At 39.7% G+C, this 26386-nt stretch overlaps 2 protein-coding genes across 2 annotated transcripts; both read right to left on the minus strand.

Annotated features, from left to right (window-relative positions):
- Positions 1 to 1163: 1163 nt before the first annotated feature.
- Positions 1164 to 8800, minus strand: LOC122012606 (protein FIZZY-RELATED 3-like). Its single transcript, XM_042569206.1, has 10 exons — positions 8216 to 8800; positions 8012 to 8134; positions 7757 to 7861; positions 4709 to 4888; positions 3478 to 3540; positions 3187 to 3381; positions 3014 to 3115; positions 2017 to 2079; positions 1727 to 1795; positions 1164 to 1581 (listed from the first exon to the last, which is right to left on the minus strand). The coding sequence occupies exons 1-10, from the start codon at positions 8675 to 8677 to the stop codon at positions 1528 to 1530; spliced, it is 1416 nt and encodes a 471-aa protein (XP_042425140.1). The 5' UTR covers positions 8678 to 8800; the 3' UTR covers positions 1164 to 1527.
- A 2889-nt stretch (positions 8801 to 11689) lies between these two features.
- LOC122012607 (E3 ubiquitin-protein ligase RDUF1-like) lies at positions 11690 to 13429 on the minus strand. Its single transcript, XM_042569207.1, has 2 exons — positions 13267 to 13429; positions 11690 to 13066 (listed from the first exon to the last, which is right to left on the minus strand). The coding sequence occupies exon 2, from the start codon at positions 12893 to 12895 to the stop codon at positions 11975 to 11977; it is 921 nt and encodes a 306-aa protein (XP_042425141.1). The 5' UTR covers positions 12896 to 13066; positions 13267 to 13429; the 3' UTR covers positions 11690 to 11974.
- Positions 13430 to 26386: the final 12957 nt, after the last annotated feature.

Genomic DNA, 26386 nt, shown 5'->3' on the forward strand with positions numbered 1-26386 from the left:
CTCATTGGGTTGATTGAAGTAGATAGGCTTTAATATGAGTTGAGCGAATCATATAAAACTAGATAAGCCAGACGAGTAGCTAAGTTTAGCAAGGAGCCAAGGAACCAAGGGGAGGGGTGCAAGCAAAGTAGATTAATCGAACTAGAGACTGTTTTGTATAGACAAAAACTTGAGACCAAACATATGTAATCATCTTTTTTTTTATCATCTCTTTATTTTCACCAATCAAGCTGAAGTACACAAGTGATTGAATAAATTTTAAAAAAATTATCCAGTTATTTATTCCTTTTGTTTTCATCTCATTGGAGCAATTTGAGGGTTATTAACAATTATTTGGAAGTCAAATAATTGAAGACAGATGGCAACTTAAAAAAATTTGAGTGATTAGGTTAGGCTGAATAGATCCAATGTTACAATCATTGAACTTGAAAGCTTCATTATTGATGGGGATCAGGATGGTGCTTAAAACAGGACAGAAAAGTATAAGAATACGGAAAGAAACAAAAAAAAAGTGTTACGGAGGATTAGATTTTGAGGACAGCTTATACTGATTCATTTCAAGAAGCACAAGTTAAAACTCTCTTTTCTTTGTTCTACTTCTAAATTTAAAGTTCTTTAAAGCTCTCTTTTTACGTGTCATTCAATCCCAATGCACTTTTCACCGGAAAAAAAGGCAAAAACTTCTAAATCCCACTGTCTCGATGCCATTCAATCTAGTCACACTTTTTGAAAGAAAAAGAAGCAGAGCAGACTCCTTTGTCACACTTGACACTTCATTCTGCCATTCAATCCAACGAGTAAAATTTAGGCTACTCGATAAATAAAGTATAAAATGAAGGAAAACTTGTTCCTTTTATTTTAATAAGTATATGTCAATTCAAACTTCAAAGTACTCCAACTCTTGTCATTTAACCTAGACGACCAATAATATCTGGTAACAAGCTAATGCTCTTTTAGGCACGTACTTTTCGTTCTTTTTTTCCCCGATAATATCTAGGAACTATAAAACATCAATAAGGCAAGACATAATTGGAAGAAAAAAAAAATCAAAGACTTTGCATAGCAGTCACAAGTAACATATGATGTTACCGCTCTCTGGAATAATGCAAAGAGTGTAACACCTTTCACATTCACATAAATATCCGCAACAATTAGGATAAGCCTAAATATAAATCAACCACTCTGTAGTATTATAGTATACAGTACAGCCACTCTGGAATATGCTTAGTAAGACCTCCACATTCACATAAACATTGTAGAAAATAGCACTTGATACAAGCTAATTTAGTAAGAATTGTTAACAAACAAGAATTGAAACTTTAAGGTGTTTCTAAACTCTTTTTCTCTGACAACCTCAAGCAGAAATAATAGCAATCATATGAATTTGTTGTTATGAATTGCAGTTGGTGTGCGACCACAATTTTTTTTATAAAAAAATAAAGGTATCATTTATGATTGAGGAACTTATTTTGTTGTTAGAAAATTCACAAAGTGGTTCCTTTCTGCCCATTGTGTTTTTCTACCTGATCATCGGATATGCGTTCGCCCCATGGACCAAACTCCAGTATGACGCACAGGAGCCTGAAGAAGAAACATGATTAGTGTAAAAAAGAAAAAAAAACATGATAAGGATTATGAGAAAAAGAATTCGACCAGAACACGACAAATGCTTTTTAGATTGTACAATTAATAATTGTTTGGTTGGTAGTAATGCCAAACTGCTTACTGGTGTCTTGATTGAAGGGAAAACGTTCCAAAATCTGAGTGTTTCATCGCCTGCTCCCGTCACTATCGTCTGCAGGAAAGGTCCAAGATAATTAAATCTTCGAATCAATCTAGCTAGCAAATATAACGAGTCCAAACAGTTATAAACTAATGACAATCTTCACAAACATTCATATGCCACCAGGCAACTTGGAACTATCGGTAGTTCTCTTTTATCATTTTACATTATAGAGATTATCAGCAAAATTTTAGGGGAACGAAAGAGAAATAAATACTGTCAATTATTAGTACCTGCCCATCTGGTGACATGGCAAGATAAAGAACACGAAGCGTGTGGCCTGTTAGAGTAGCTACCTGTTTTGTGATGTTTCAGGCAAGTGAGCAATGCAATGAATGAAGTACACGGTAAATCTATTGAAGAAAACAAAAAATAACCTTAAACAAACGTAGAAAAAAAATGTGTATGCTTCTCTAAACCAAACCAAACCATAGAAAAAAAAAAGAAACTTGGTTATTTCATCATAAGTTTTTATTCAAGATTTTGAACCCTTTAGCTCAAATTTATTTCAAATTTGCACCTTTGCACCATGTTGTTTCTTTTCCAAATTGGAGCCTTTTAGGAATGACTTTTTGCCAAAATGTCTAATGGTTTCAAGGGCTTTAAATTTGACAAAAAAGAAGAATATGAATTAAGGGGACCACCAAAAGTGCAACAATGTAATTTAAAACAAATCCGAGGTATTTAAGGTTATCAATGACTTTTTGCCCTAAAGGGCTCACAAAAAACTTGAAAATGTAAACTGACTCAAAAGGTCATTAAGCTTTCGCCTCAATGAGTATGTTATATACATCAATATCTATGTGTTAATTGCAACTAGTTAGGATCAACTATGTAGATTTTATTCTCACATCAAACTCTATCCAATAATAAACCTTGCTGAGGCAATTATTTAACCAACAACAGAGTTTACCATTAAATTAATAGGAAGTTCAAAACATCTTTAAATTATTGGTAAGTTGTTCTCCAAATAAACCTCAACACATCAAAAAAGGATAAGAAGATTTCGATTTACACAAAAAAAAGGGGAAAAAATTAACTTTTATCTAGGTAGTTTAATTTTCAATCATGTCGATAACTTTACATTATCAAGGTTCTCATTTTTCTGATTTTTGACTAATTTTGTAGTAATTCGCATTATTTGATGTGTTGACCTAGGTAAAATGATCTATAGCTATAATTACTAGACTGTGGAAGCCAGCTATAATTGTTGTCACCAAAGTAGCGTACCTTGTTCAAAGATGGATACTTCCACACCATGATTTGATTCTCGGAGTAACCATGGGTACTCACTAGTTCATTTACATTCTTACTCCATGCTAGATTACACACCTACGGAAAACAAAATATATACACTAGTACTCCAATATTTTTGCCATCAAAATGCCAACTTGTGACATTACCTGACTGCCGGTGTCCACACAGTTAAGCATGTTCCCATTACTAGTGTTCCAGAAGCGGATGCACCTATCTGCCGTTCCGCCTCCTGATGCAACGAGGTTATGCTGGTGGGGTGACCAAGTAATGGCTTTAACTGCAGCTGTATGCTCTGTTAGTTTAAAGATTGGGCTTTGAGACCGCTGGTTCCAAATTAAGAGCTGTTTTCAGAGAACCATAGCCCAGGATTTATCATCATTTGGATTAAAAACAATTCTACATGTTTACCCAAATCTCTATAATCAAACACATGTTACCTGATTGTCATTTCCACCAGATGCAAGTTCACGATCGTCATGGGACCATTTTAGTCCACAAACCTGACACATACATGGTGATTCTCTTAGAACAGTTGAAAAATATATAAAACAAATCCAGGCATGAAGATTAATTTAAACAACAAATGCTGCGAGCTTAAATCTCAAATTTCAGCTAGAAAGTTCTTAACCTTTCTGTAATGAACGAACCTTCAGTAGTACAATCGTCAATGATTATTTAGAATGTATAATTCACATGGTTTGAAGGCAAAAGCATTGATGTATTTCTTCATCTATAAAATAAAATTTGTGTAGAGAAACAAAAACAAAAGAAAAAACTTCATTTCTTCCATTTTATTATTTTTGGGTTTAGAGAATGGTGCCAAACAACTCTGCCCAACATGATGATGACCAGTGACCAGTCCAGGCGGCCTGATGATGACTAGGCTCAACTCAACTCTGGATTCAATTAGTTGCATTGAGTCTACTTCAGCCTAGGTGTTGGACATGACCCAACCCCGTGCCCAATGTATTTTTCCTAATTTCTCAATTATTTACCTAAAATTCCCAAAATGCATCAATATCCAAATCCACATCCATCTCAAATATCCAAATCCAATTTCAGGTCCTCAATTTGTATTTCCTATTTCATCATATCTATACCTTTTCAACTGATTTTCTCTCTCACATTTTTCTTCTCAATTCCTCATCTCTTCCTTTTTCTATATATTCCATTATTCAGCTGGAGCAAAGTCAATGTCAAGGAAATGGTTCATCTCGACTGAGATTTAAGGACAAAAAAAGGATCATTGTGGGTGGAAAGGCTACATTATGACTGTGCTATAATCCTCAAAACCAGAGTCACTTCTTTAAATACCTGTCTTGGAGTTGAATTGGCAATTTCCCATCCATAGTATTGACTTAATAGAGGCAATATATCCTCTTTCTCGCAGTATGTACTTTTACCTAGTATTGACTGTCCAATAGGGCGTTGAAGGCTTTCATGGCAACAACAATAATTTCGCAACATTAGTTTGGACATGAAGTATTATTATGTGTTTGTATTCATATGTATTTTTCAGAATTATGTAACTTTCAAATCATGTAAATCATTAAAATAAAATTATTTAGTTTTAAATTTTTTCTCCAATTACGAGAGCCCACCTACACTCGATCTTGGTTAGGCTATGTTGGTTGCACCGTTAGGTTTAGAATGTTATTGAATACTTACCTCAGATCTATGACCAACATGTTGGCTAGCAAAATCACTTGGAATTCGAAGGTCATGATTAAGTATATTCTTGTCCCTACTCCCTGAAGATAATATGCATGAGCTCCAAGCCAATACTCCAGTCCTTGTAGAGTGTCCGCCCATGTTTCGAATCATTTTGCAGCGTGTGCCATCCCAAATCTGTCAAATTCATTGTTAAAGGGGGAAAAAAAGAATTAGGCCAACCATGGAAACATTATATTTGATGACTTTACAATTAGGTTAAAAAATCTTACTTTCAATGTCTTTTTGTCACAGAGATCTAGTTAAATTCATTTTAAAATGTTTAAAACTATTTATATTGTTAATAATCCATTATATATGCATAGAACATATACATAACAAATATACAACATAAGCAATCAATTTTAAACATTTCATATCAATCAGCCTAAGCAATTCATTTATACATCACATGCCTAAGCCAACCTATATAACATAATGCAAGCAGCAATGCACAAGTGTAAAAAATAGTAAAAAAAAAAATAAAAGTTAACAGCAAAAAGGGATGGTTTGCACACACTCACACACAAGAAAAAAAGAGTTCCACAAGAACAAAAGACAGAGAAATGTCAAATATTGTCATAAAAATTTCATTATTTGTCATCAAACTGCCCATTTCTTTTATTAGAAAATTCTTTCTACCTCATTAATCCATAATTCTTAAGAGACCAAAACAATTCTAGAGGGTCCATTATTGAGGTTCCTGTGATCATTAAATTGCTAACACTCTTTTTCTTTGAAATCATTTTCTATTTCATTAGTATATAGTTCCTGTGGGAAACAACTGTAGAGTTCTTGGTTGAGGCTTGAGAGCACTTAGACACTTCTTCAAAATTTTCAGTAGCATTCGGAAAATAATTATCCTAATTGTATGATTCTCATTATGTGGTAACATAGTTAAAGCAATAGATTAACTGAGTAAAAGGGCTAGCATATTATATACACATAACAACTTTATTTGCATTCTTCCCACTTGGACTTTCATATATACAACTGTGTTCACTGTCTTGATATGTCTACTTGCTCCAAGTCACGTAAACATTAGAGTTTTAATCTTGTTCGGTAGGAAAATTCAATCTGCATGACATAGGAGGGAGTTGTATTGTGGAATTGTAGATGGCACATATTAATACAATTTGGGCTTGGGTTAGGGTTGAACCGAGTTCTACCCTTGTTGTGCATTATAATCTAGATGTTCATTGTCTTGTATGACATATGCCAACTCAAGATCTTTGCTTGCACAGAGAGTCACATGTCCTATAGTACTCAGTAATGAGAGTGTGAGTTTCTTGGCAGCAACTTACATGACAAGGTTTGCAAGAGCTTGAACTAGCCTATTTGGCAACAATATCATATACATTAGCTTAATGTTGCTGTTGCAATTTGATGGTCTTACAAGTAATTTATTGAGCACAAACTTATGAGGACGCAAAACAAGGGTGTGAGTGGATAGCCTCAAAATCGTGCTTGATCTTGTTTCAATCATATTGCACCTCAATTTAATTCTTATTTGAATTATCACACCAAATTTGCAAATGGATTTAACGAATCATGCATAGATCATTAACTGTACATAAATTGACGCAATCCAACTTAAAGTCTATGCACATCAATTTACATCCTGAATTATGAAACACAGGTGTACAACATAGCTCAATGAGACACCTTGGGTCCTTGACTGATGTGATAATCTTTGAGCTAATTGCCTCAAATTGTGAAGGACTAATAAAATCAGACGCTGGGTTAAGCTTAGTCAAAATCTAATTTTGACATAGATTGAGAACTTGAACTAGCCCATTGCCAACAATATTGTATACATTAAGCTAATGTTGATGTTGAAATTTGACAACCAAACTTGCAAGTGGATGACTTCAAAAATTGTGGTTGAGCTTTTTTTCATTCATATTGCACCTTAATTTGATTCTTAATTGAATTGTCACATCAAATTTGCATATGCATTTGGTGATTATCGCATAGATTATAACTGAATACAAATTGATGCAACCAAACTTAAAAATCTATGCACATCAATTTAAATCCTATTTGTGGAACACAAGCTTTCAACATATCACAACAAGACGAACTTGACTGGTGTGATCATCTTTGATCTAATTACCATGAATTTGTGCAGACTGATAAAATGCTAAGTAAGGGTGTGAATGGGCGACTGCAAAAATTATTGTATATAAATTGATGAAATCAAATTAAAAATCTATGTATATCAATTTACATCCTCAGTTGTGGAAGACAGACATACAACATATCAAACAAGACTGATTTTGACCAATGTGATCGTGTTTAACCTAATTGCCTTGAATTTACAAAGTAAGGCTAATAAAATGAGAAGTTAGGTTAAACTTAATCAAGCTCTAAATTTGACTCGTCTACATGGTTGAACCATAATTTTGAGTCGATCAACATACAACCTCAATCCAATCAAGTGGCCATGATAACATGACAAATGACCATAATAACAAAAGACAAGTGCATGATAAGTAAACATCAAAAAATGACCCTCTTGTTTTTGTGTTTCTGTAGAGAATCAAATTCTTTCTTTCTATGGGGGTATATAACTATTAATTAAACTACAAAAAAAAACTTGGATATATGAATATATTTATATGCATTGACTTCATTTTTGTACTCTTTTTTTAGAAAGCAGTAACTGTGCATTGTATATTTGCTCGCATGTAGCCACAAATGCACATGCAATTATATGCATTATAATTCTCAACTAGTTGACCTGAACCAAATTACTTTTGACTTGATATCTCTAGTAATATAATATATGTTAAGAAGACAACTTCGGCTACTTTATGAATTTATGAATAGTCTCATAACAAGAGTGGTAACACCTATTTGTTTCAAGTCTACTAACTTATATGCTAGTTGTAGCTTCAAACTTATATGAATACAATTTTCAGTCATATTTTTCCGGTAACAATATTGACTTTCTGAGCCAGCATATTTAGGGATTGAGAAGGTCAGAAATATTCATTTACATACCTGAACATCTCCAAGACTTGTTCCAATTGCTAAGTAAGAACCTTCTTTGCTCCACTGGATTGAGCACACACCATCTCTATTGCCCAAATCGCACAATTTTGTCACCTGATATCACAGGACCAAGTTAGTCTATTAACACAAGAAACACATGACTAATCTTGGCAGATTCCACAATATATTACAGAATGCACATTTGATTAATCATTGGAGAACATATATTTTTCAGAGTGTTGTTGCTAAACTGATGCTTAAGACCTTGCTTGTGGTTGCTGACCAAAGATACACACAAGTCCCAAGTCCAACAGACAAAACATTCTGGGAGGACCAATCGACCAGATTCAGGTAAAAATCATCCTGAAGCGAGGGCGCGTCCAAGACCTGCAGAACATTTAATTGGAAGAGTGAGCTAACGTTCCCTACCTACTTGCTTAGTCTCTTCAGCCAAAAAACACCTTCTACCTTGTGCGGCGTTTTTGGAATCTTCCTTGGAATTTTGGGTGGCGTGGAGACCTCCACGGCGTTATCGTGCCCGATCCCCATGGAAGAGACAGCGAAGGGAGAGCTTGGAGCGGGGTGATCCGTCTTGAATCGAAATAGATTCTTGTTGGGGCTTATCGGAGAACCCTGGGCGCCTCCAGGGGTGCCTCCAGGAGAAGGATCGTGCCCAAAGAGTTCTGCTCGAAGCAGGCGGGAGTAGGCGTCATTCCCACCCTCCTTGGACGGCGAGGGTTTCTCTGTCAGCGCGAAGTTCTGTAGCCGGGAGGAGGAGCGACAGGGGATGAATCGGTCTCCATAGGTAGTCTTCTTGGGGGAGGGCGTCTTCGGGATGGCCGGAAAGAAGGAGACGGAGGGGACAGGATCGAGGCGGAGCGAAGACTCCATGCCGGCGGGGAGGTTTAATCGACTCTTCCTCGACTCCATCGTTGCAGATCGACCACAACCTACTCCTCTTCCTCTCTTTGATTTGAGCTACGATGAAGAAGAGATTGAGATGGAGATCAAGAGGAGGAGGGAGAGAAGGAGCGCAAGAGAGCTATTAGCAACGGTAACGGGGAGCGGAGGATCTCTTTTTAATGGCAGGTGAAGGGGCGAAGTAGCCGTTGGACGCCGAGGGGATTTGATGTTTTTAATCAGACAAGATTTGCATCTATGTCAGCATCACTCCAAGTTGGACCTATCGTTGATTTTGTCGTACAACCAAAAAAACCCTGCTTTGGCTCGACAGGGGATCCCACATGGACACGTGGCGATCGGTCTCCTTCCCCCGGCCAAAAGGAGAAGGTGACGTTTATTTACGAAAGCCAGTAATGGCCTTCTTGGACCCACCTTATTCCTCCATTCACCGGGAGGTCCGGGACGGTATAGCTAGGGGTGTCGAATTATAAGAAAGGGTTCGAATATCTACAAATCGCATCCTTGTATTTCATTATTTCCTAAATCTTGAAGGGGGACGTCCCATTCAACTTCAACCTTATAAAATTAATGCAAATATAATTTTTTTTTTATTAATATCAGTATTAGTATTTAATTATAACAAAATAATAATTTTAACCTTTTTTATGTAATTATTTGAAATATTTTTTTAATCTCTAATATACAAATAGAGTAAAAGATGATCGTTCATTAATTCCAAACAAGATCTAATATCATCAGTTCTATGAAAAAAATATAGACGGATAAATTATAAAAAATATTTTACTCTACCGAAACATCAAACATCTAATAAAATATTTTATATTTTATTTGCACTCTTTAATATACTAAGGTGGTGTTTGGTTCTCTCATAACAATCGGAATGGGAATGAGTATCATAGTATTATGGAATGAGAATGGGTATGAGCTTGGATATCATTCTTAAAAATAATGTTTGGTTAGTTGAATATTTTCAATAGGAATGAACATAAATTTTGTTTTTTTATCCTTAAAGGAAAATAAGAGAAAAAATTAGATGAAAGGGAAAGTTAAATGTGAGAGAAACATATTGGTGGCAAAAGGCGAATATGCTCGCCCCCAGCGCACCCGTCAACCCGTCCCAAGACCAACACGGAGGAGGTAAATCACGGGTGGCTACTAGCCTTTGGAATAGTGACTAGCACATAAGGGAGACATTTACCTCGGTTTTGTCGAGATTTGAACCCCAGACCTCATTGATGGCAACACCTCATGTGCTAGCTACTAGACTCATCCGAGAGGATAAATGTGAGAGAAACATATGATAAGAGAGAATGATGAGAGAGAAAGTGTATAAAAAAAGAAGAGAGAACAAGTATAATGAGAGAAAATGAGGAGAGAGTGCATGATAGGAGAGATTGAGAAGAGAAAAAGAATGATGAGAGAGAAAGTGTGCTGATAGAGAAAGAGTGATGGAAAAAAAAGAAGTGATAGAAAATATGATGAGAGAGAAAGTAGGTTGAGAGGAAAAAATGATAGGAAAAATGAAGAGAGAGAAAGTATGATGAGAGAGAAAGTGTGATTAGAGAAAATGAGGAGAGAGAGTGTGATGGGTGAAATTGAAAAGAGAGAAATCGCGATGAGAGAAAATGAGGAGAGAATAGTAAGGGAGATTGAGGAGAGAGAGAGTGTGCGATGAAAAAATAAGAAGAGAATGTGTAATGAGAGAGAAAGTGTGATGGAAGAGAGAGAAAATGAAGAGAGAGAAAATGAAGAGAGAGAGTGTGTGATAGGAGAGAATATAGAGAGAAAATAGTAGGAATGTGTGTTGAAAGAGAATTAGGAGAGAGAAAGTATGATGATAGAATAAGGAGAGAGAAAATATGATGAGAGAGAACAAGGAGAGAGTGTGTGAAATGAAAGAAAAATTGAATAAATATACTAAGGATATTTTTGTCCAAACCTTAATTTACATTTCTAATCCATTAAAATCCAAGGGAGGGGATGAGTTTCATCGATACCTAAATTTTTGGGTTTCATTCCAAAATCTTAATTTCATTCCCATCAACCAAATACAAGATTTGGGAATGAATCGATTCCCTCATTTTCAAACTCCTAAACTAAACACCACCTAAGTTTTCGTAGAACAAAATTTTTTCTCATATTTCTTGAACTAAACTATTATTTGAATAGATATAAAATTATATTTAATCATAAAACAGAAATAATATTAAGCGTTCTCTGATTTTCCTTGGAGATAGATGTCGGCGGTCAACTTCGAAAACCCTTTTGTTTCACCACTCCCACAATTTCTAGCACAGCCACAAGTCTGGCTAGGTCTCTGGGATTGCTTTTTTACTTGGTATGATTAAATCTTGGTATGGATATGAAAAGATATGGCATAGAAGAATGGCGGCGGCTATATAAGGATTTAACAGGCCATCAGAAATGAATACAGGAGGCTACTTAAAGAGAAATGCATCAAATACTTTGACTAATTTCAAGTTAGATAATCTCACGAATAGTTGCATCTACCCTTAATGAAGCTAGGCAACAGAGTTCAGGAAGGCCAACAACTACTATGTCTGTCAACTTTAAACACTAGAAATTGCTAAGATAAAAACATAAAATTCTGCCTCGATGAAGAAGACTCCGAGTAGTGCAGGCTGTCCGTTGCAGAAAAAGTGAGAGTTGAAATTGAATGTGTGTAAACTTCTAATTCAGGGGCCTCAATAAAGCACAAAATGAATTTCAGAGAAGAAAAGGTGTCTGACAGGTAAAATTTATTATCAACAAGAAAATGACAAATGAATTCTTATCACTGACCAAGCCAACGACATGATCCTTGAGAAGGCAAGAAGAACTTGCCTGTTTCTTGCCAATGTATATGTCAAATGAGAACCACTAGGCAGATATTTGGCCAACGACTCAATTTATAAGTCTTGCAACTGATGAAAGTAAGTATGATTATCAACAAGCATGTTTAAGAAGGCCTTGCACGATCAAATTTGGGGAATGAAACAGAATTTGACAGTAATTGACTCTACAAGAAAGAATATGATTTATCATTGCGTTTCAATAAAAAACATTACCATCATCAATATTTTTCTGAACAAACAAATGCTAAGATAATCCATAAAAGGATTCTGTTTATCAGTTGTCGAGAGAACGTTTCTTCTTCCAGGAAGATATCAGTAGAACTATTCTAAGGAATTAAGATATGTTTAGGCACATGCAAATCAGAAATTTCTGCAACATTTTTGCATATCGACTATTTACAATGAAACATATGTTAAAATCACCAAATTTTGCATACCACCATCAAGCTTAACGACTCCTGAAAGTTGAGCTTCTGTGATGCCTATCTGCAGATACAGCATTAGTTTCCAACCTTCGCCTTGAGGAAGTAGAATTTGATCGCGAAAGCCTAAAGAATGAGAAGAAGTTGGTAACTGCCCGTAAGATCCCCCAACTCTCTCTTGACCTATTGCTCCTTGAAGTCCATGAGATCCTTCTAGGTGCTCCATCGTTGTTGAATCCACCATCCATCTCAGTGTACACAACAGGAAATTCTCGTTCCCCAGGTCTTGTACCCCCTGCAAATCTCCCCACTGCAAAGCCTCCACCAGGAAGCCTCCATATTCTTAGTCCAACAGTCTCCATATCGTTGCGGGCGGTGGCATCGCCAACAGACTCTGTTGCCTCCCTTGCCGACGCATCCCTTGGCATCTCAAGGCGGCAAACAGGGCACGAATTCCGAAGAGAAAGCCAACGCAAAATGCAATCCTGATGATAAATGTGCTGGCAGGGCATCTCCCGGGTCTCAGACCCAAGCTCGAACGGCTCCATGCAGATGGTACAATGGCAGTCTTTCTCAATGTGGTCATCGACTATCTCTATGGAAGGCATCGATTCTATTGCGGCCTTTGACGCGGGTGGATGCTCGCATCCCCTCTCATCACCGATACCGTTAATCTCGATCTGCGCGAGCTGTTCCAGGAGGCGGTCAAAGCCCGACCCCATTAGGAAATCCGAAATGCTTTCCGACAAGGGGCGGAGACCCGACCCGGTGCCGTCATCGTAGTAAAGCTCGAAGCTGTTAGTGATAGCGGCTGCATTTGCAACGTGACGCCCGTTGGACGGGCTGCGGAGGAGGATAACGGGATTGAAAGGGGACCGCTGACCAGCCGAACCGCGGCGGTTCCTACGGAATCTGACCTCGGAGGTCCGTAGGGGGCGGGAAGCCATCGCAGAACCGCCGGTGCTGAGGTCGACGTATGCAGTGGCGAATGAGATCCGGCGGCGGAGGGATACAGGAGGCGATGAGGAGGGGGGAGCGCCCACTTCCTCGAGAAACCCACCGTCGCAGTCGGGGCAAACGACGGCGCCCTCTCGCCACACCCGAACGAAGCAGCTACACTGGTAGCACCAATACGATGACGTTGAAGAAGACGTCGAATCGGGAAGAACAACGACAAAGATCCGATCTTTATCTCCAAGTCGAACGGAAAAAAAGAATAGCACCCCCAAAATCTTCGATTTTTCAGACGATTCTCAAAAGAAATGAATCTAAAACGACAGTTTCCAGCTGAACAAATTTCACGAGAAGAGAAATATACCAAATTTGTAGCTCAATAAGTGATCGGACATTTCCGAGGTGCTGGGAGCTCAAAAATAACCGGAGGCGTGAGGAATGGATTTGAGGTGGGCGATAGAGCGGAACTTCGCCGTAACTTCTTATTGTGCGATTAACACAGCAAATCGAGCCCAATCTTAAATAAAATGTACCGAGCTCGAGCTCCTTGTCACTGTCCGACTAGGAAGAAACAAACTAACACCGTCAAGATGAGAAACGTGGTCCTGATGCTGCCAAGGTTCCCATAGCAGCAAACCGTACCCTTCACGGTATCCAACCCCAAGAGAGGTAGAAACCGGCCATCGATTTTAATTTAGAAATGTATTTGTCGGATGACTAAATGCATAAAATATATTTAATAATCTGTTAACCCATTTTGAATCTAAGTACCCATTTCAGAAAATGCAAACGAAATTGCAAACAAAATGTAGAATTAAAATGAGTTTTTGGAACGCGGTTCGATTAATTACTAGAATTGCAAGTATTATCTCAAAAACTTTCACAACTTTTTTCCAGTATTTAAGGAAAAAAAAAGAAAGATGAAGTTGATTCCAATCCAAGACTGTCTGATGGATTCACCATAAAAAAAAATAAAGAAAAAAAAGAAGCCGTTTCTATCTTTTCTAGCTTTCTGATACTACTTCCTTTGTCTTCCTTTACACATAAGCCTGTCGCCGATGCAGGCAGATTCTCCCTCTTCTTCCATACTCTGCATCCACTACTTTCCTCGCTTAATTGAAGAATACATCGTCACTGCATTAATTGACGTCCCATGATGATTCTGTGCCTCTTGGGATGGACCACTAGCAGTTTAAGACCAATGCCACGGGCTGAGACAGCGTACCCTTTTCCATTCAATTCTGTTAATCATCATTTAGATGTGATTTTTTTTCTTTTTTTTTTCCTTGAAGTGTGAGTTTGCCCCATCATCCATTTGTCATCACTGAAAGAAAAGTAGATTGAAATGTGTAAAGCATGGGCTAACGCATGCGTGATAAGCTTTTTTGATATCAAGAATTGGTGTTTCTTTTGTCCTCTTCAGCTTCTGCCACTTGGTGGACCTTTTGAACGTTGCTTAAAAGGTCAAGGCCGTTAGGTGTCCGAACACTACAGGATAAATCTTATTAAGAAATGTAACCGTGCTTCTGAGCATGAGCTATGGAAGTTGTCATTGTTTTAAGAGAAATGAATAGAGAATTCATTAAGGTTTTGCGGTGGATAATAGTGAGTCTCGCTAACGATCATTGTGTGGATATTAATAGAAACAGCTGGATCCACACAATGATTGGCTCACTACTAAATCAATAGCTTTCCCCAGTGGATTTTTGAAAGATATTCCCAAGGGTTGGAATATGTTTTATGAAAATATGTTGTTTTAAACCTTACCTCTGTTTAAGTTTGTCCAACCAAATAAGATCATAACTAGTCCGAGGAGGCAATTTTTTTTAATCGGGTATTTAGTTCTTCTAATTCGTTAATTATGAAAGGGACTGATTTAGTTTTATGAAAATTTTTATTGATTATCTGGATAAATTCAAAAGGTACAAAGTGACTTGATAATCACAATCAAACTTTCTAAAATTAATTATGATGGGCAGATGTCCTAACTGAAAATTGATCTCAAATATTTATGTTCTCGACTCAGGTTTTAGTCAACCTTGACTCTTTGGCCTGGTTTTGAATGTCTCTTGGCTAAAGCTAAAACGGCTCAAATAGTTGAAAAATCAAAGTGATAAATTATCATTTATTGAAAACATGGATAATATAGCCATTGTACATGAAGAAGGCGGGAAACATGACTATTTAATCTGAAATAAATGGAGAGTGATGCTCATCCATATGGGAGAACATGGTAACGACTGCAAAAAATCGGAGATACGTGAAGAACATAAAAGATAGATATGACCCTATAAGAGGTAACCTATCCCCATAGGCCACAGGAAAAGGTACCCTCACACAACACATCAAATCCTAATGTCATTATGCATTTCTTCTACTTCTTCCCCTTCTTTGAAGACTTAAACATCTGAATGGCTGCGTCGAGGGATTCTCTGGTTGTCATTCTAATATGCTTCCTTTGGTGTTCCCTCTTAGGCTTCATCGGAAGACTATGTAGAACCATAAAATCAAGTGATCAATGACTCAGTCAACCTTGACATAGAATCATCTGTTGATACAGTCTGACCTGGTTGTTATTTTAATATTGACACTGATTTAAGTTTGTATCAGATATTAATTAAACTCAGACTGATTAATGATCAAGGTTGATCATGAGGAGAGGAAAAGTCCAAGTACGGATACTTGGCACGCGAAGTCGGAGAGGGCTCGACAGCTCGTTCTCCGGACTAGGTCAGAGAGGGCTCGGTAGCTCGTTCTCTCGATTGGACGAAGTCGGAGAGGGCTCGGTAGCTCGTTCTCTGGACCGGATGAAGTCGGAGAGGGCTCGGCAGCTCGTTCTCCGGACTAGGTCAGAGAGAGCTCGGTAGCTCGTTCTCTGGACCGGACGAAGTCGGAGAGGGCTCGGCAGCTCGTTCTCCGGACTAGGTCAGAGAGGGCTCGGTAGCTCGTTCTCTGGACTGGACGAAGTCGGAGAGGGCTCGACAGCTCGTTCTCCGGACTAGGTCAGAGAGGGCTTGGTAGCTCGTTCTCTGGACCAGGAAGACGTTAGGGTTTAGGGCTGGGAGACTCTAAAACTAACACAAGGACATTGGATCGGTCAGGTCTATTGACCGATCCAGTGATACTCTGGTTGTCTTGATCGGTCGGCAGACCGATCCAGTGATACATTAGTCACCTGATCGGTCTCGTGACCGATCAGTGACCACACAGAAAGTCTCTGTGGGTTATCTGATCGGTCTACAGACCGATCAGAAAGAAGCGATCAGAAAGACGCTGGACTCAAAGTGAGAGGGGGGATCGGTCTGTGGACCAATCCACCATAGGCTGATCGGTCCACAGACCGATCAGACTCTTCCCAGACCGATCAGGATGAGTCCTGATCGGTCCAGAGAGCTATGGATCGGTCTGTTGACCGATCCACAACATGTCGTTTGTTTCTGCTGCTTCTCTGATATTTCTGATTCACTTCTGATTCACCTGATCAAATCATTTGCTGTGAGATCTTTAAGTTACAGGTTGCAGGTATCGTGCCATTGGTTAATTTCAAATGAAGTTCCATCAGAAGAATAAGAACAAGTGCCCTTTATGCTGTATTTCACTGCAAGTGATGCAATTCGAGCTTCAACGTTCACTGGCCGCGATCAGTTGGACTCTTGCTCATTGGTTCGAGCTCAGAGACACCAGTGAAGACCATGGATGGTATTGGTGTGAGTTCAGAGAACCAGATGAGAAGGAAGAGTGATTGGCGACGCCTGAGTTGGTTGCAGTGATTCGGGACAGTGAGAAAGCAGAATAAGAAGAAGGAAGAAGAGAGGTTTGAAAAAGGTTCTGGAAAAACTCTCTGTCGATCAAGAGGCTGTGTTGTTGAGCTCTTGACTGAAGATTTCCTTCTGTCTTTGCATGCGTTTTGCTTCGTGGCTGTAAGTTTCATTTGTTCATTCCGTTAGCCACAAAACTCTGTAAGTCATTGTGCTTTGTTTTCAAATCTATTCTGTGACTTTTGTGGAGAGATTACTCCACCGAGAAGGAGAAAAACTTAGCCGGAATTTGTCCGGGGTGTGATCTACCGAAAGATCAAGGGATCGTCCACCTTACGGACACGCCGAGGAGTAGGGGCAAGTTATCCCTGAACCTCGTATATACTTGTGTAAGCTGTGGGTTGGTTTTCTTTCCTTGCATCAGTTTTTGTTTTGTTTATTTCCGCTGTGCTAACCAAGTTTTGTGAGGAAATTGATTGAGTTTTTAGTGGAGGCTATTCACACCCTCCCTCTCTAGCCATCCAAAGGTCCTAACAAGTGGTATCAGAGCAAGGTGCTCTTCATCCGGATTAACACCCTAAAGAGCAAGAAGATGGCTATGAAAGAAGGTTTTAGTACCAATCACCCACCCTATTTCGATGGAGCGGACTACCAATATTGGAAGAGCCGTATGGAGTATTATCTCAAGACCGACATCTCCATGTGGTTCTCGGTCAAGGAAGGTTTCACACCACCGAAGGATGAAGAAGGTAAGGAACTAGAGTCGTCAAGGTGGTCCGCCGAGCAAACTCGCAAAGGACAAGCCGATGCCAAGGTGGTGGTCACACTACAATGTGGAATAGCCAAAGATCAACTTGTCAAGGTAGGTCCATTTGTGAGTGCAAAGGATTTGTGGAACAAACTCATTGAGCTCCAAGAAGGAACTCGAGACTCTCGGATCGCTAAGAGAGACTTGTTCCTAAACCAACTACAAAATCTCACCATGAAGGAGAACGAAACGGTAAGTGAACTACACAGAAGGTTCAAAGAGATCATCAATGGTCTTCATTCCGTAGATGAACGCGTAGAAAATCACGATCTCGTAAGGTACGCTCTCAAAGCCTTTCCAAGGAATGCCTTGTGGTCATCTATGGTAGATGCCTACAAGGTCTCCAAGGATCTTTCAATTGTTAAGTTAGATGAATTCTTTTGTGAAATGGAACTTCATGAACTTGCTAACAAGGGTCAAAAGGAGAAAGGCATTGCTTTAGTTGCAGGAGAAAAGAGCAAGGATGGAAGAAGGAAGAAAGAAAAGAAGAAGGAGAAAGAAATTCCTACATCCTCATCCTCCTCCGAGTCCGATGATGAAGGTGGATCATCATCAAGCGAGATGGCCAACTTCGTGAGAAGAATCATGAGAAGGAGCCGGAGATACAAAGGGAAAGGTAAGTCTATTGATCAAAATATTGATAAGACTAACGTTACGTGTTATGAGTGTAGCAAGAAAGGCCACTATCGGAGCGAGTGTCCAAAACTCAAGAAGAAGGAAGAAAGGGCCAAGAAGAAGAAAGCTCTCAAAGCTTCTTGGGATGAATCCTCCTCAAGCTCATCGGAGGAAGAGAAGGAGAAAAGCACTCGTCAATTAGCGCTCATGGCAAGGGAGGAATCGGACTCCGAAAGTGATACATCAACCGCGGCTTCATCATCTTCGGATGATGAAGAGGTAACTTCTCCACATTTAGAAAAATGTTATAAAACTATTGCACATTTATCAACTTTGCTTAAGAAATCAAAAACTGAAATCAAATTATTAAAAGAAGAAGTAGAACACTTGAAGACTCTTAGGGAAGATGAGGTTGATGACCTTCATCAAGAGCTTCTTGAGAATGAAAATAAAGTTCTAAAGAGTGAAGTTGAGAAACTCAAGAAAATGCTTGAGAAATTCTCAACTAGCTCTAAGACCTTAGATATGATTCTAAATGCCCAAAGGGCGGTCTACAACAAGGCTGGATTAGGATATCAACCTAAGGAGTCTAGTTTCATTTCCTTAGTGTCTAGAACCCAATTTCATAGATCACATGCTTCTAGGGTTCATGAGACTAGGAAGGGTGTGACCAAGGCATGTGTTCTTAGGTCTTTCATTGTAGATGCATTAGGTCCCAAGATTTGGGTACCTAAAACATCTATCTTTCGTGTCTTGTAGGCATTTGTCAAGGGGGAGCATCTATCAACTTGGTTTGTTGATAGTGGATGCTCCAAGCACATGACCGGGGACAAGTCACTCTTTACTACCATTCAAAACAAAAATAGAGGTAATGTGTCCTTTGGTAATAATGGTAGTCTTAAGGTTATAGGAGTTGGAGATATTCAAATTTCCGAATGTCTTCAAATCAAAAATGTCCTTCTAGTCAAGGGGATGACTTTTAATCTCCTAAGTGTCAGCCAATTGTGTGATACGGGTTACACAATTGAGTTTCATTCAAGTCAATGTCTGGTCAAACACATTGACACACTTGACACGGTACTAGTAGGCACAAGGGTAGACAACATTTATCAAGTATCATTTAAAAGTGCTACTAATGCCTCTGCTAAGTGTCTCATGTCAAAAGAAGAAGAATCATGACTGTGGCATAGAAGGTTGGCCCACGTAAACATGAAGAACATTCGAAAGCTGGCCAACAAAGGATTAGTGCGAGACTTACCAAGCATCAAGTATCAAAAGACAAAATTATGTGATGCATGTCAAAAGGGTAAGCAAACAAAAGCGGCTCATAAAGGTAAAAGCGCTGTAAGGACATCTACTGCTCTAGATCTATTGCATATGGATTTGTTTGATTGCAGTAATGTTATTTCATTGAATGGGAGTAAATACTGTTTAGTGATCATTGATGATTTTACTAGATATACATGGACATTCTTTTTGAAAAATAAGGATCAAACCATAGATGTTTTTATATCTTTTTGTAGAAGAACTGAAAATGAAAAATCAACAACAATTAAAACAATTAGAAGTGATCATGGTGGAGAATTTCAAAACCATAGATTTTTAGAATTTTGTCAAGAAAAAGGATATAGGCGTGAGTTCTCTACTCCAAGGACCCCACAACAAAATGAGGTTGTGGAGAGAAAGAACCGAGTCTTGCAAGAGGCAGCACGAAGCATGCTCAATGAGTACTCACTACCGAACTACTTATGGGCTGAAGCGGTAAATACCGTTTGCTATGTGCAAAACCGAGTCTTGATACATAGGTTTTTAGGAAAGACTCCCCATGAACTTTGGTTTGGGAAACCCCCTACAATTAAACATCTTAGGGTGTTTGGTTGTAAGGTGTTTATCTTGAACACCAAGGACCATCTTGGAAAGTTCACGGCTAAGGCTGACGAAGGGATACTAGTCGGGTACTCTCTCACCAGCAAAGTCTATCGAGTCTACAACAGTAGGACTAAATTGATTGAAGAGTCCTCTGATGTAGCATTTGAAGAAATCCCTAAATCAAATGATCAATCAAGGGATGTAGGAGAAATTCAATTTGAACTTAGAAATCTAAGTTTAAATGATCAAAACATAGAAAGAGTCGAAGTTGACTCCGACGACGATGAGCAAAGGCAAGAGAGGACTCAGTCTGATCCTTTACCTGATACTGAGCCCTTGCCTGTGTCTAGTGAGACCATTCATGAGGCACCGCCAACACCAAGGCAATCTAGGATAGCCTCTAGTCATCCCCAAGACCAGATTGTGGGAGACATTCAACAAGGGGTTAGGACTAGGTCATTCTTTAGAAATGAGTCTAATGAGGTCGCATTGATCTCAGAAATCGAACCAAAATTAGTTGATGAGGCATTGCACGATCCTGATTGGACCATAGCTATGCAAGATGAGTTAGGTCAATTTGAAAGGAGCCAAGTGTGGGACTTAGTTCCTAGACCTAAGAAGACCACCATTATTGGAACCAAATGGGTCTTCAAAAATAAGTTAAACCAAAAGGGAGAAGTAGTAAGAAACAAGGCAAGACTTGTAGCCAAGGGCTATAGTCAAGTCGAAGGTCTCGATTATGATGAGACTTATGCTCCTGTGGCTCGATTAGAGTCCATTCGTTTAATGCTAGCCTTTGCTGCACATAGAGGCTTCAAGCTCTATCAAATGGACGTTAAATCAGCCTTCTTAAATGGTTTCATTAAAGAAGAGGTCTATGTTGAACAACCACCGGGGTTTGTGAATACCGAAGCTCCAAACCACGTGTACAAGCTCAAGAAAGCTCTTTATGGGCTTAAACAAGCACCTCGAGCATGGTACGAAAGGTTGTCAACTTACTTATTAGAAAAGGGTTTTGTAAGAGGTCAAATAGACCCAACACTATTTCTGCGTAGAGATGGTGAAAACATATTTGTAGCCCAGGTGTATGTCGTTGACATAATTTGTGGCTCAAACAATAAGAGCTATTTGAATGAATTTATCACTCACATGGAAAGTGAGTTTGAGATGAGTCTGGTGGGAGAATTGACATTCTTCCTTGGACTTGAAATCAAACAAACTCGAGATGGCATTTATGTCCATCAAACAAAATACACTCAAGAGATGCTCAAGAAATTCAAAATGAGTGACTCTAAGGAAGTATCCACTCCAATGGCGACAAACACTCGCCTTGACAATGATGAGAATGGAAAACCAGTTGATCTAACGCAATATAGAAGCATGATCGGTAGTCTTCTATATCTCACAGTTAGTCGACCAGACATACTTTTTGCTGTGGGCATGTGCGCTAGATATCAAGTCTGTGCCAAGGAATCTCATTTAATTGCAGTCAAGAGAATTCTGAGATATCTTAAGGGCACAATTCGAGTAGGTCTATGGTACCCTCGTACGGAGTCTTTTGACTTGATAGGCTATACCGACTCCGATTATGCTGGATGCAAATTGGATCGGAAAAGCACTAGTGGGGGTTGCCAATTTTTAGGTTCATCATTGGTTAGTTGGTCAAGTCGGAAGCAACATTGCGTTGCTCTCTCCACAACCGAGGCTGAATACATTGCCATGGGAGAGAGTGTATCACAATTGTTGTGGATGATCCACACTCTAGAAGATTATGGACTTTCGTATAAGGGAGTGCAAGTGTTGTGTGACAACATCAGCACAATAAACTTAACAAAAAACCCTGTCCATCATTCAAGGACCAAACATATTGAAGTGCGTCACCACTTCATTAGAGATCACGTAGCTAGGGGAGACATTGCACTCACCTATGTTGAGTCAAAGTCAAACCTAGCCGATATTTTCACCAAACCTCTTCCGAAAAATGAATTTAGTCATTTGAGGAGAGAATTGGGAATGTGTTTGGCTCAATAGGCCATTAGGACCCCATTATGATCAATAAGGACAATTGAAACAACAAGAGAAATAGGAAAATTAATTTGGGCAACTTGGGAACATCTCACATAAACTATAAGGTTTAACAAATGATTTTTGTTTGCTAGAAATGAGGTGAGATGCTAGGATCAGCCGAATTATTCAAAATGTATCATGCATCCCTTGAATAATTAGGTTGAAGAGACATAAATTGAGTATGGGGAAGACCATTACATAATTCATGTGTATTTGGTTCCTAGATCTTACTCATATATTCCAACCAAGGAAACTTGGTTGGACCTTTACCTAGAAATTATGTAACTTTGGTTGATGGACTGTTTGATACATTTGAACGATGCTTTTCATGATTTTGATTGATACTAGGACAAGTCCTTGAAAGAATGATAGCAAGCTGGTTATATTTTGACAAACTTGAAACTAAACATAACAAAGGTCGAAAATTTCAGTTTTCAGGCCATAAGTTATCTGTTTTCTAAATGTCTGTAACTTTAGGGCTATAAACAAGTTCAGACCATAATTTTTAGGTAATAGTTATGCTTGTAGATCCTCCAGGTTCTAGGTTCTGAACTAGGAAGCTTTGCTAGAGAAACTTCCACGAATTATCGAACATTTCTATGAATTTCAGTTACTGAAATTACTAATTTCAGTTACTGAAATTCATAGAAATGTTCGATAATTCGTGGAAGTTTCTCTAGCAAAGCTTCCTAGTTCAGAACCTAGAACCTGGAGGATCTACAAGCATAACTATTACCTAAAAATTATGGTCTGAACTTACTGAAATTACTGGAGAGATCTAAGTATCAGACACTGATCGGTCTACGGACCGGTCAGGTCAGCCTGGCACCCGCTACTGATCACTTTCTGATCGGTTTACAGACCGATCAGAGAGTTCCCTGATCGGTCCGGAGACCGATCAGATCAATCTGGTATGCAAGGCCACTGATCATTTTCTGATCGGTCTGCAGACCGATCAGGAAGTTCCCTAATCGGTCCAGGGACCGATCAGCGAGTACTGTTCGTCTCCTAATCGGTCTGCGGACCGATCAGGATCTTCCTGGATCGGTCCAGGGATCGATCAGAAGGCTCCTGATACCTCCTGATCGGACAGCCGTCCGATCATTTCATCAACTGTACACCCATCAGTAAACCCTTAAATCTTCCCGATCTTTTCTTTCCTTCTTTCACGCAGAAGCCCTAGCCGACTCTTCCCTACACCTCACCTCTTCTCTTCTCTTTGCACGCCGGAACCTTAGCCGAAGCCCTAGCCAGAGCTCAATGACACCAAGGTAACTCCTTACTTCTCTAGAACTTAGCATTTCGATTTCATTTCTCACCATATTTGTGATTTTTGTTTCGGGTGTTGGTGGCTCCGGTGCTCATTTACTTCCCATTGTATCCCATTGTTAAATTTTAGGAAGAAACAAGTGGGTGAGGGGACCTCTAAGTCACCTGAGAAGTCTAAGTCTAAGGCTCCCTCTCGTCCTCAACCATCTGTCTCGGGGAATTCCCTAACCAACATTTTGAACAAGCTTTTAAACAACGGACCTTTAAATTACTTCCTTGTAGGTCTGTAGATCGTAAATTCATAGACGAATTTTGTCCAACTGTGTCAGAAATCATTGCTTACTACAAACTTGACTCACTTGTCTACTTAGAACGGGATATCAACTATGACTTAGTCTCTGAGTTTTATAACAACCTTCATCAGACTAATGATGTAAGTTATAAAACAAAAGTTGCTAAGCAGACCCTTGATTTCAGTTTCTCATCCTTCTTTGACTATCTCGGTTGTCGGAGGTGTTCCGGTAATGTCTTTTCGATATATCTTGACTTACCCGATCATTTACCTCCACCCTTTGATATCTCATCTGACGATATTTATGAGTACTTCTTCAGACATCCTAGACCGGGTGGCCTTGATGAGCTAGATGTTGACTTCCCTACTTTTGCAGCCTTGAGATTATCTCCTCAAGACTACATTCTTTTTAAAATTGTCACGAACTGCCTTCTGCCTATCACATCTAAACCATTGTCTGAGATCCGACCGTATCATTGCCTGATGCTTTATGGATTGCGTCGGCATCTCGACTTTGACATTATGTCCAGACTCTTCGATCATCTCCTATAGTGAGCTGAGCGACTACACTGTTTATATGCCTTATGGGCATATAATTACAGATTGGCTCGAGACCCTTCAGATTGATGTCTCTAAGGGTAGGATAGTCAAGATGGTCAGGCAAGATTGCAGACTTGGGAAACGGGCATTTTCCAAGTCTGGCATCATAGGACAAAATGGGGATGTTCGGTGGAAGGATGGGAGAGCTCTAGGTGAGTTACCACGGGGACCTCCACGACAGGTTGCGGCTGCTCCTATTGCTACTGCTGCTGATGATGGAGAGGCAGATCCTGATCTGCGCTGGCAGATCGCCGAGCTGGAGAGTCGTTTTGATCGTCACGATGAGCTGCTGGTTGCTGAGCTTCACGGGTTGCGCGTCCGGATTGACCAGCGCTACGATGATTTACGCATTCAGCAGTTGGCGACACATCAGGCGATTATGGATTGGATGGCCAGATACCCACCTCTGCAGGATTTCCCTGGCTATCTATCCTCGAGCAGCGGCATGCCACCTCAGGGACCCTTTCCTCCCATTGATGATGCTGATGCTCCTCATGATGAGGAGGCTGACTGATACACATTGTCCTTTGATGTCTTTTTGACTGTCTATGTTTTGGATGTTGTTTGTTGGATATTTATGTCTGACCTGGATACTTGTTCATTTCATCTATGTATGCTGTTCATTCTCTTGTTTTCCTTATATTTCACTTCTTATTGGTTTTTAATATGCTGTTCATATGCCATGTCTTGTATGTCTCTTATTTCTTTATCACTGTCTTATAATACACGTAGAGGTATTCTAGGTGAATTAAGAAAAAGACAGTATGGGTTAAGGGGGAATCCTTAACGTTCTCTTACCTAATTCGCACCTTTTCGGTGTTTGACAAAGGGGGAGAAGATAACTAAGTTTAGAGATAAATGGAAGTTTGGCTTTAGGGGGAGGACCTTGATTCCTCTATCCTTACATGGTGTTGTATCTGTCTTAGGGGGAGGATCTTGATTCCCCTAAAATTAGGGAAATATGGGAATATGGACATTTCTGATCTAAACTTAAATCGTGTTGTCAAACAACAAAAAGGGGGAGATTGTTGATACAGTCTGACCTGGCTGTTATTTTGATTTTAACACTGATTTAAGTTTGTATCAGATATTAATTAAACTCAGACTGATTAATGATCAAGGTTGATCATGAGGAGAGGAAAAGTCCAAGTACGGATACTTGGCACGCGAAGTCGGAGAGGGCTCGCACTGCCTCCTGACTAGGCCGAGAGGGCTCGGTAGCTCGTTCGGACCGACGAAGTCGAGAGGGCTCGGTAGCTCGTTCTCGGACCGACGAAGTCGGAGAGGGCTCGACACTTGTTCTCCGACTAGGTCGAGAGGGCTCGGTAGCTTGCTCTCCGGACCGACGAAGCCGGAGAGGGCCTGGCACTGCTCTCCTGACCAGGAGAGGGCCCCGTAGCTCGCTCGGATGGATGAAGTCGGAGAGGGCTCGGCAGCTCGTTCTCCGGACTAGGTCAGAGAGGGCTTGGTAGCTCGTTCTCTGGACCAAAAAGACGTTAGGGTTTAGGGCTGGGAGACTCTAAAACTAACACAAGGACATTGGATCGGTCTGTTTACCGATCCAGTGATACTCTGGTTGTCTGGATCGGTCGGCAGACCAATCCAGTGATACATTAGTCACCTGATCGGTCTCGTGACCGATCAGTGACCACACAGAAAGTCTCTGTGGATTATCTGATTGGTCTGGGGACCGATCAGTAACCACACAGAAGCATTCTGTGGGTTATCTGATCGGTCTACAGACCGATCAGAAAGAAGCGATCAGAAAGACGCTGGACTCAAAGCGAGAGGGGGGATCGGTCTGTGGACCGATCCACCATAGGCTGATCAGTCCACAGACCGATCAGACTCTTCCTAGACCGATCAGGATGAGTCCTGATCGGTCCAGAGAGCTATGGATCGGTCTGTTGACCGATCCACAACATGTCGTTTATTTCTGCTGCTTCTCTGATATTTCTGATTCACTTCTGATTCACCTGATCAAATCATTTGCTGTGAGATCTTTAAGTTACAGGTTGCAGGTATCGTGCCATTGGTTAATTTCAAATGAAGCTCCATCAGAAGAATAAGAACAAGTGCCCTTTATGCTGTATTTCACTGCAAGTGATGCAATTCGAGCTTCAACGTTCACTGGCCGCGATCAGTTGGACTCTTGCTCATTGGTTCGAGCTCAGAGACACCAGTGAAGACCATGGATGATATTGGT

This window comes from Zingiber officinale, chromosome 8A (assembly GCF_018446385.1).
Source record: "Zingiber officinale cultivar Zhangliang chromosome 8A, Zo_v1.1, whole genome shotgun sequence".
Classification (NCBI taxonomy): Eukaryota; Viridiplantae; Streptophyta; class Magnoliopsida; order Zingiberales; family Zingiberaceae; genus Zingiber; species Zingiber officinale.

Coding starts and splice junctions, on each gene's coding strand:
- LOC122012607 (XM_042569207.1), bottom strand. CDS start 12,895: ATGGCTTCCCGCCCCCTACGGACCTCCGAGGTCAGATTCCGTAGGAAC.
- LOC122012606 (XM_042569206.1), bottom strand. CDS start 8,677: ATGGAGTCGAGGAAGAGTCGATTAAACCTCCCCGCCGGCATGGAGTCT. Junction 3,116..3,186: donor GTGTGGACACCGGCAGTCAG/GTAATGTCACAA, acceptor TGTTTTCCGTAG/GTGTGTAATCTAGCATGGAG. Junction 1,582..1,726: donor TCCCTTCAATCAAGACACCA/GTAAGCAGTTTG, acceptor TTTCTTCTTCAG/GCTCCTGTGCGTCATACTGG.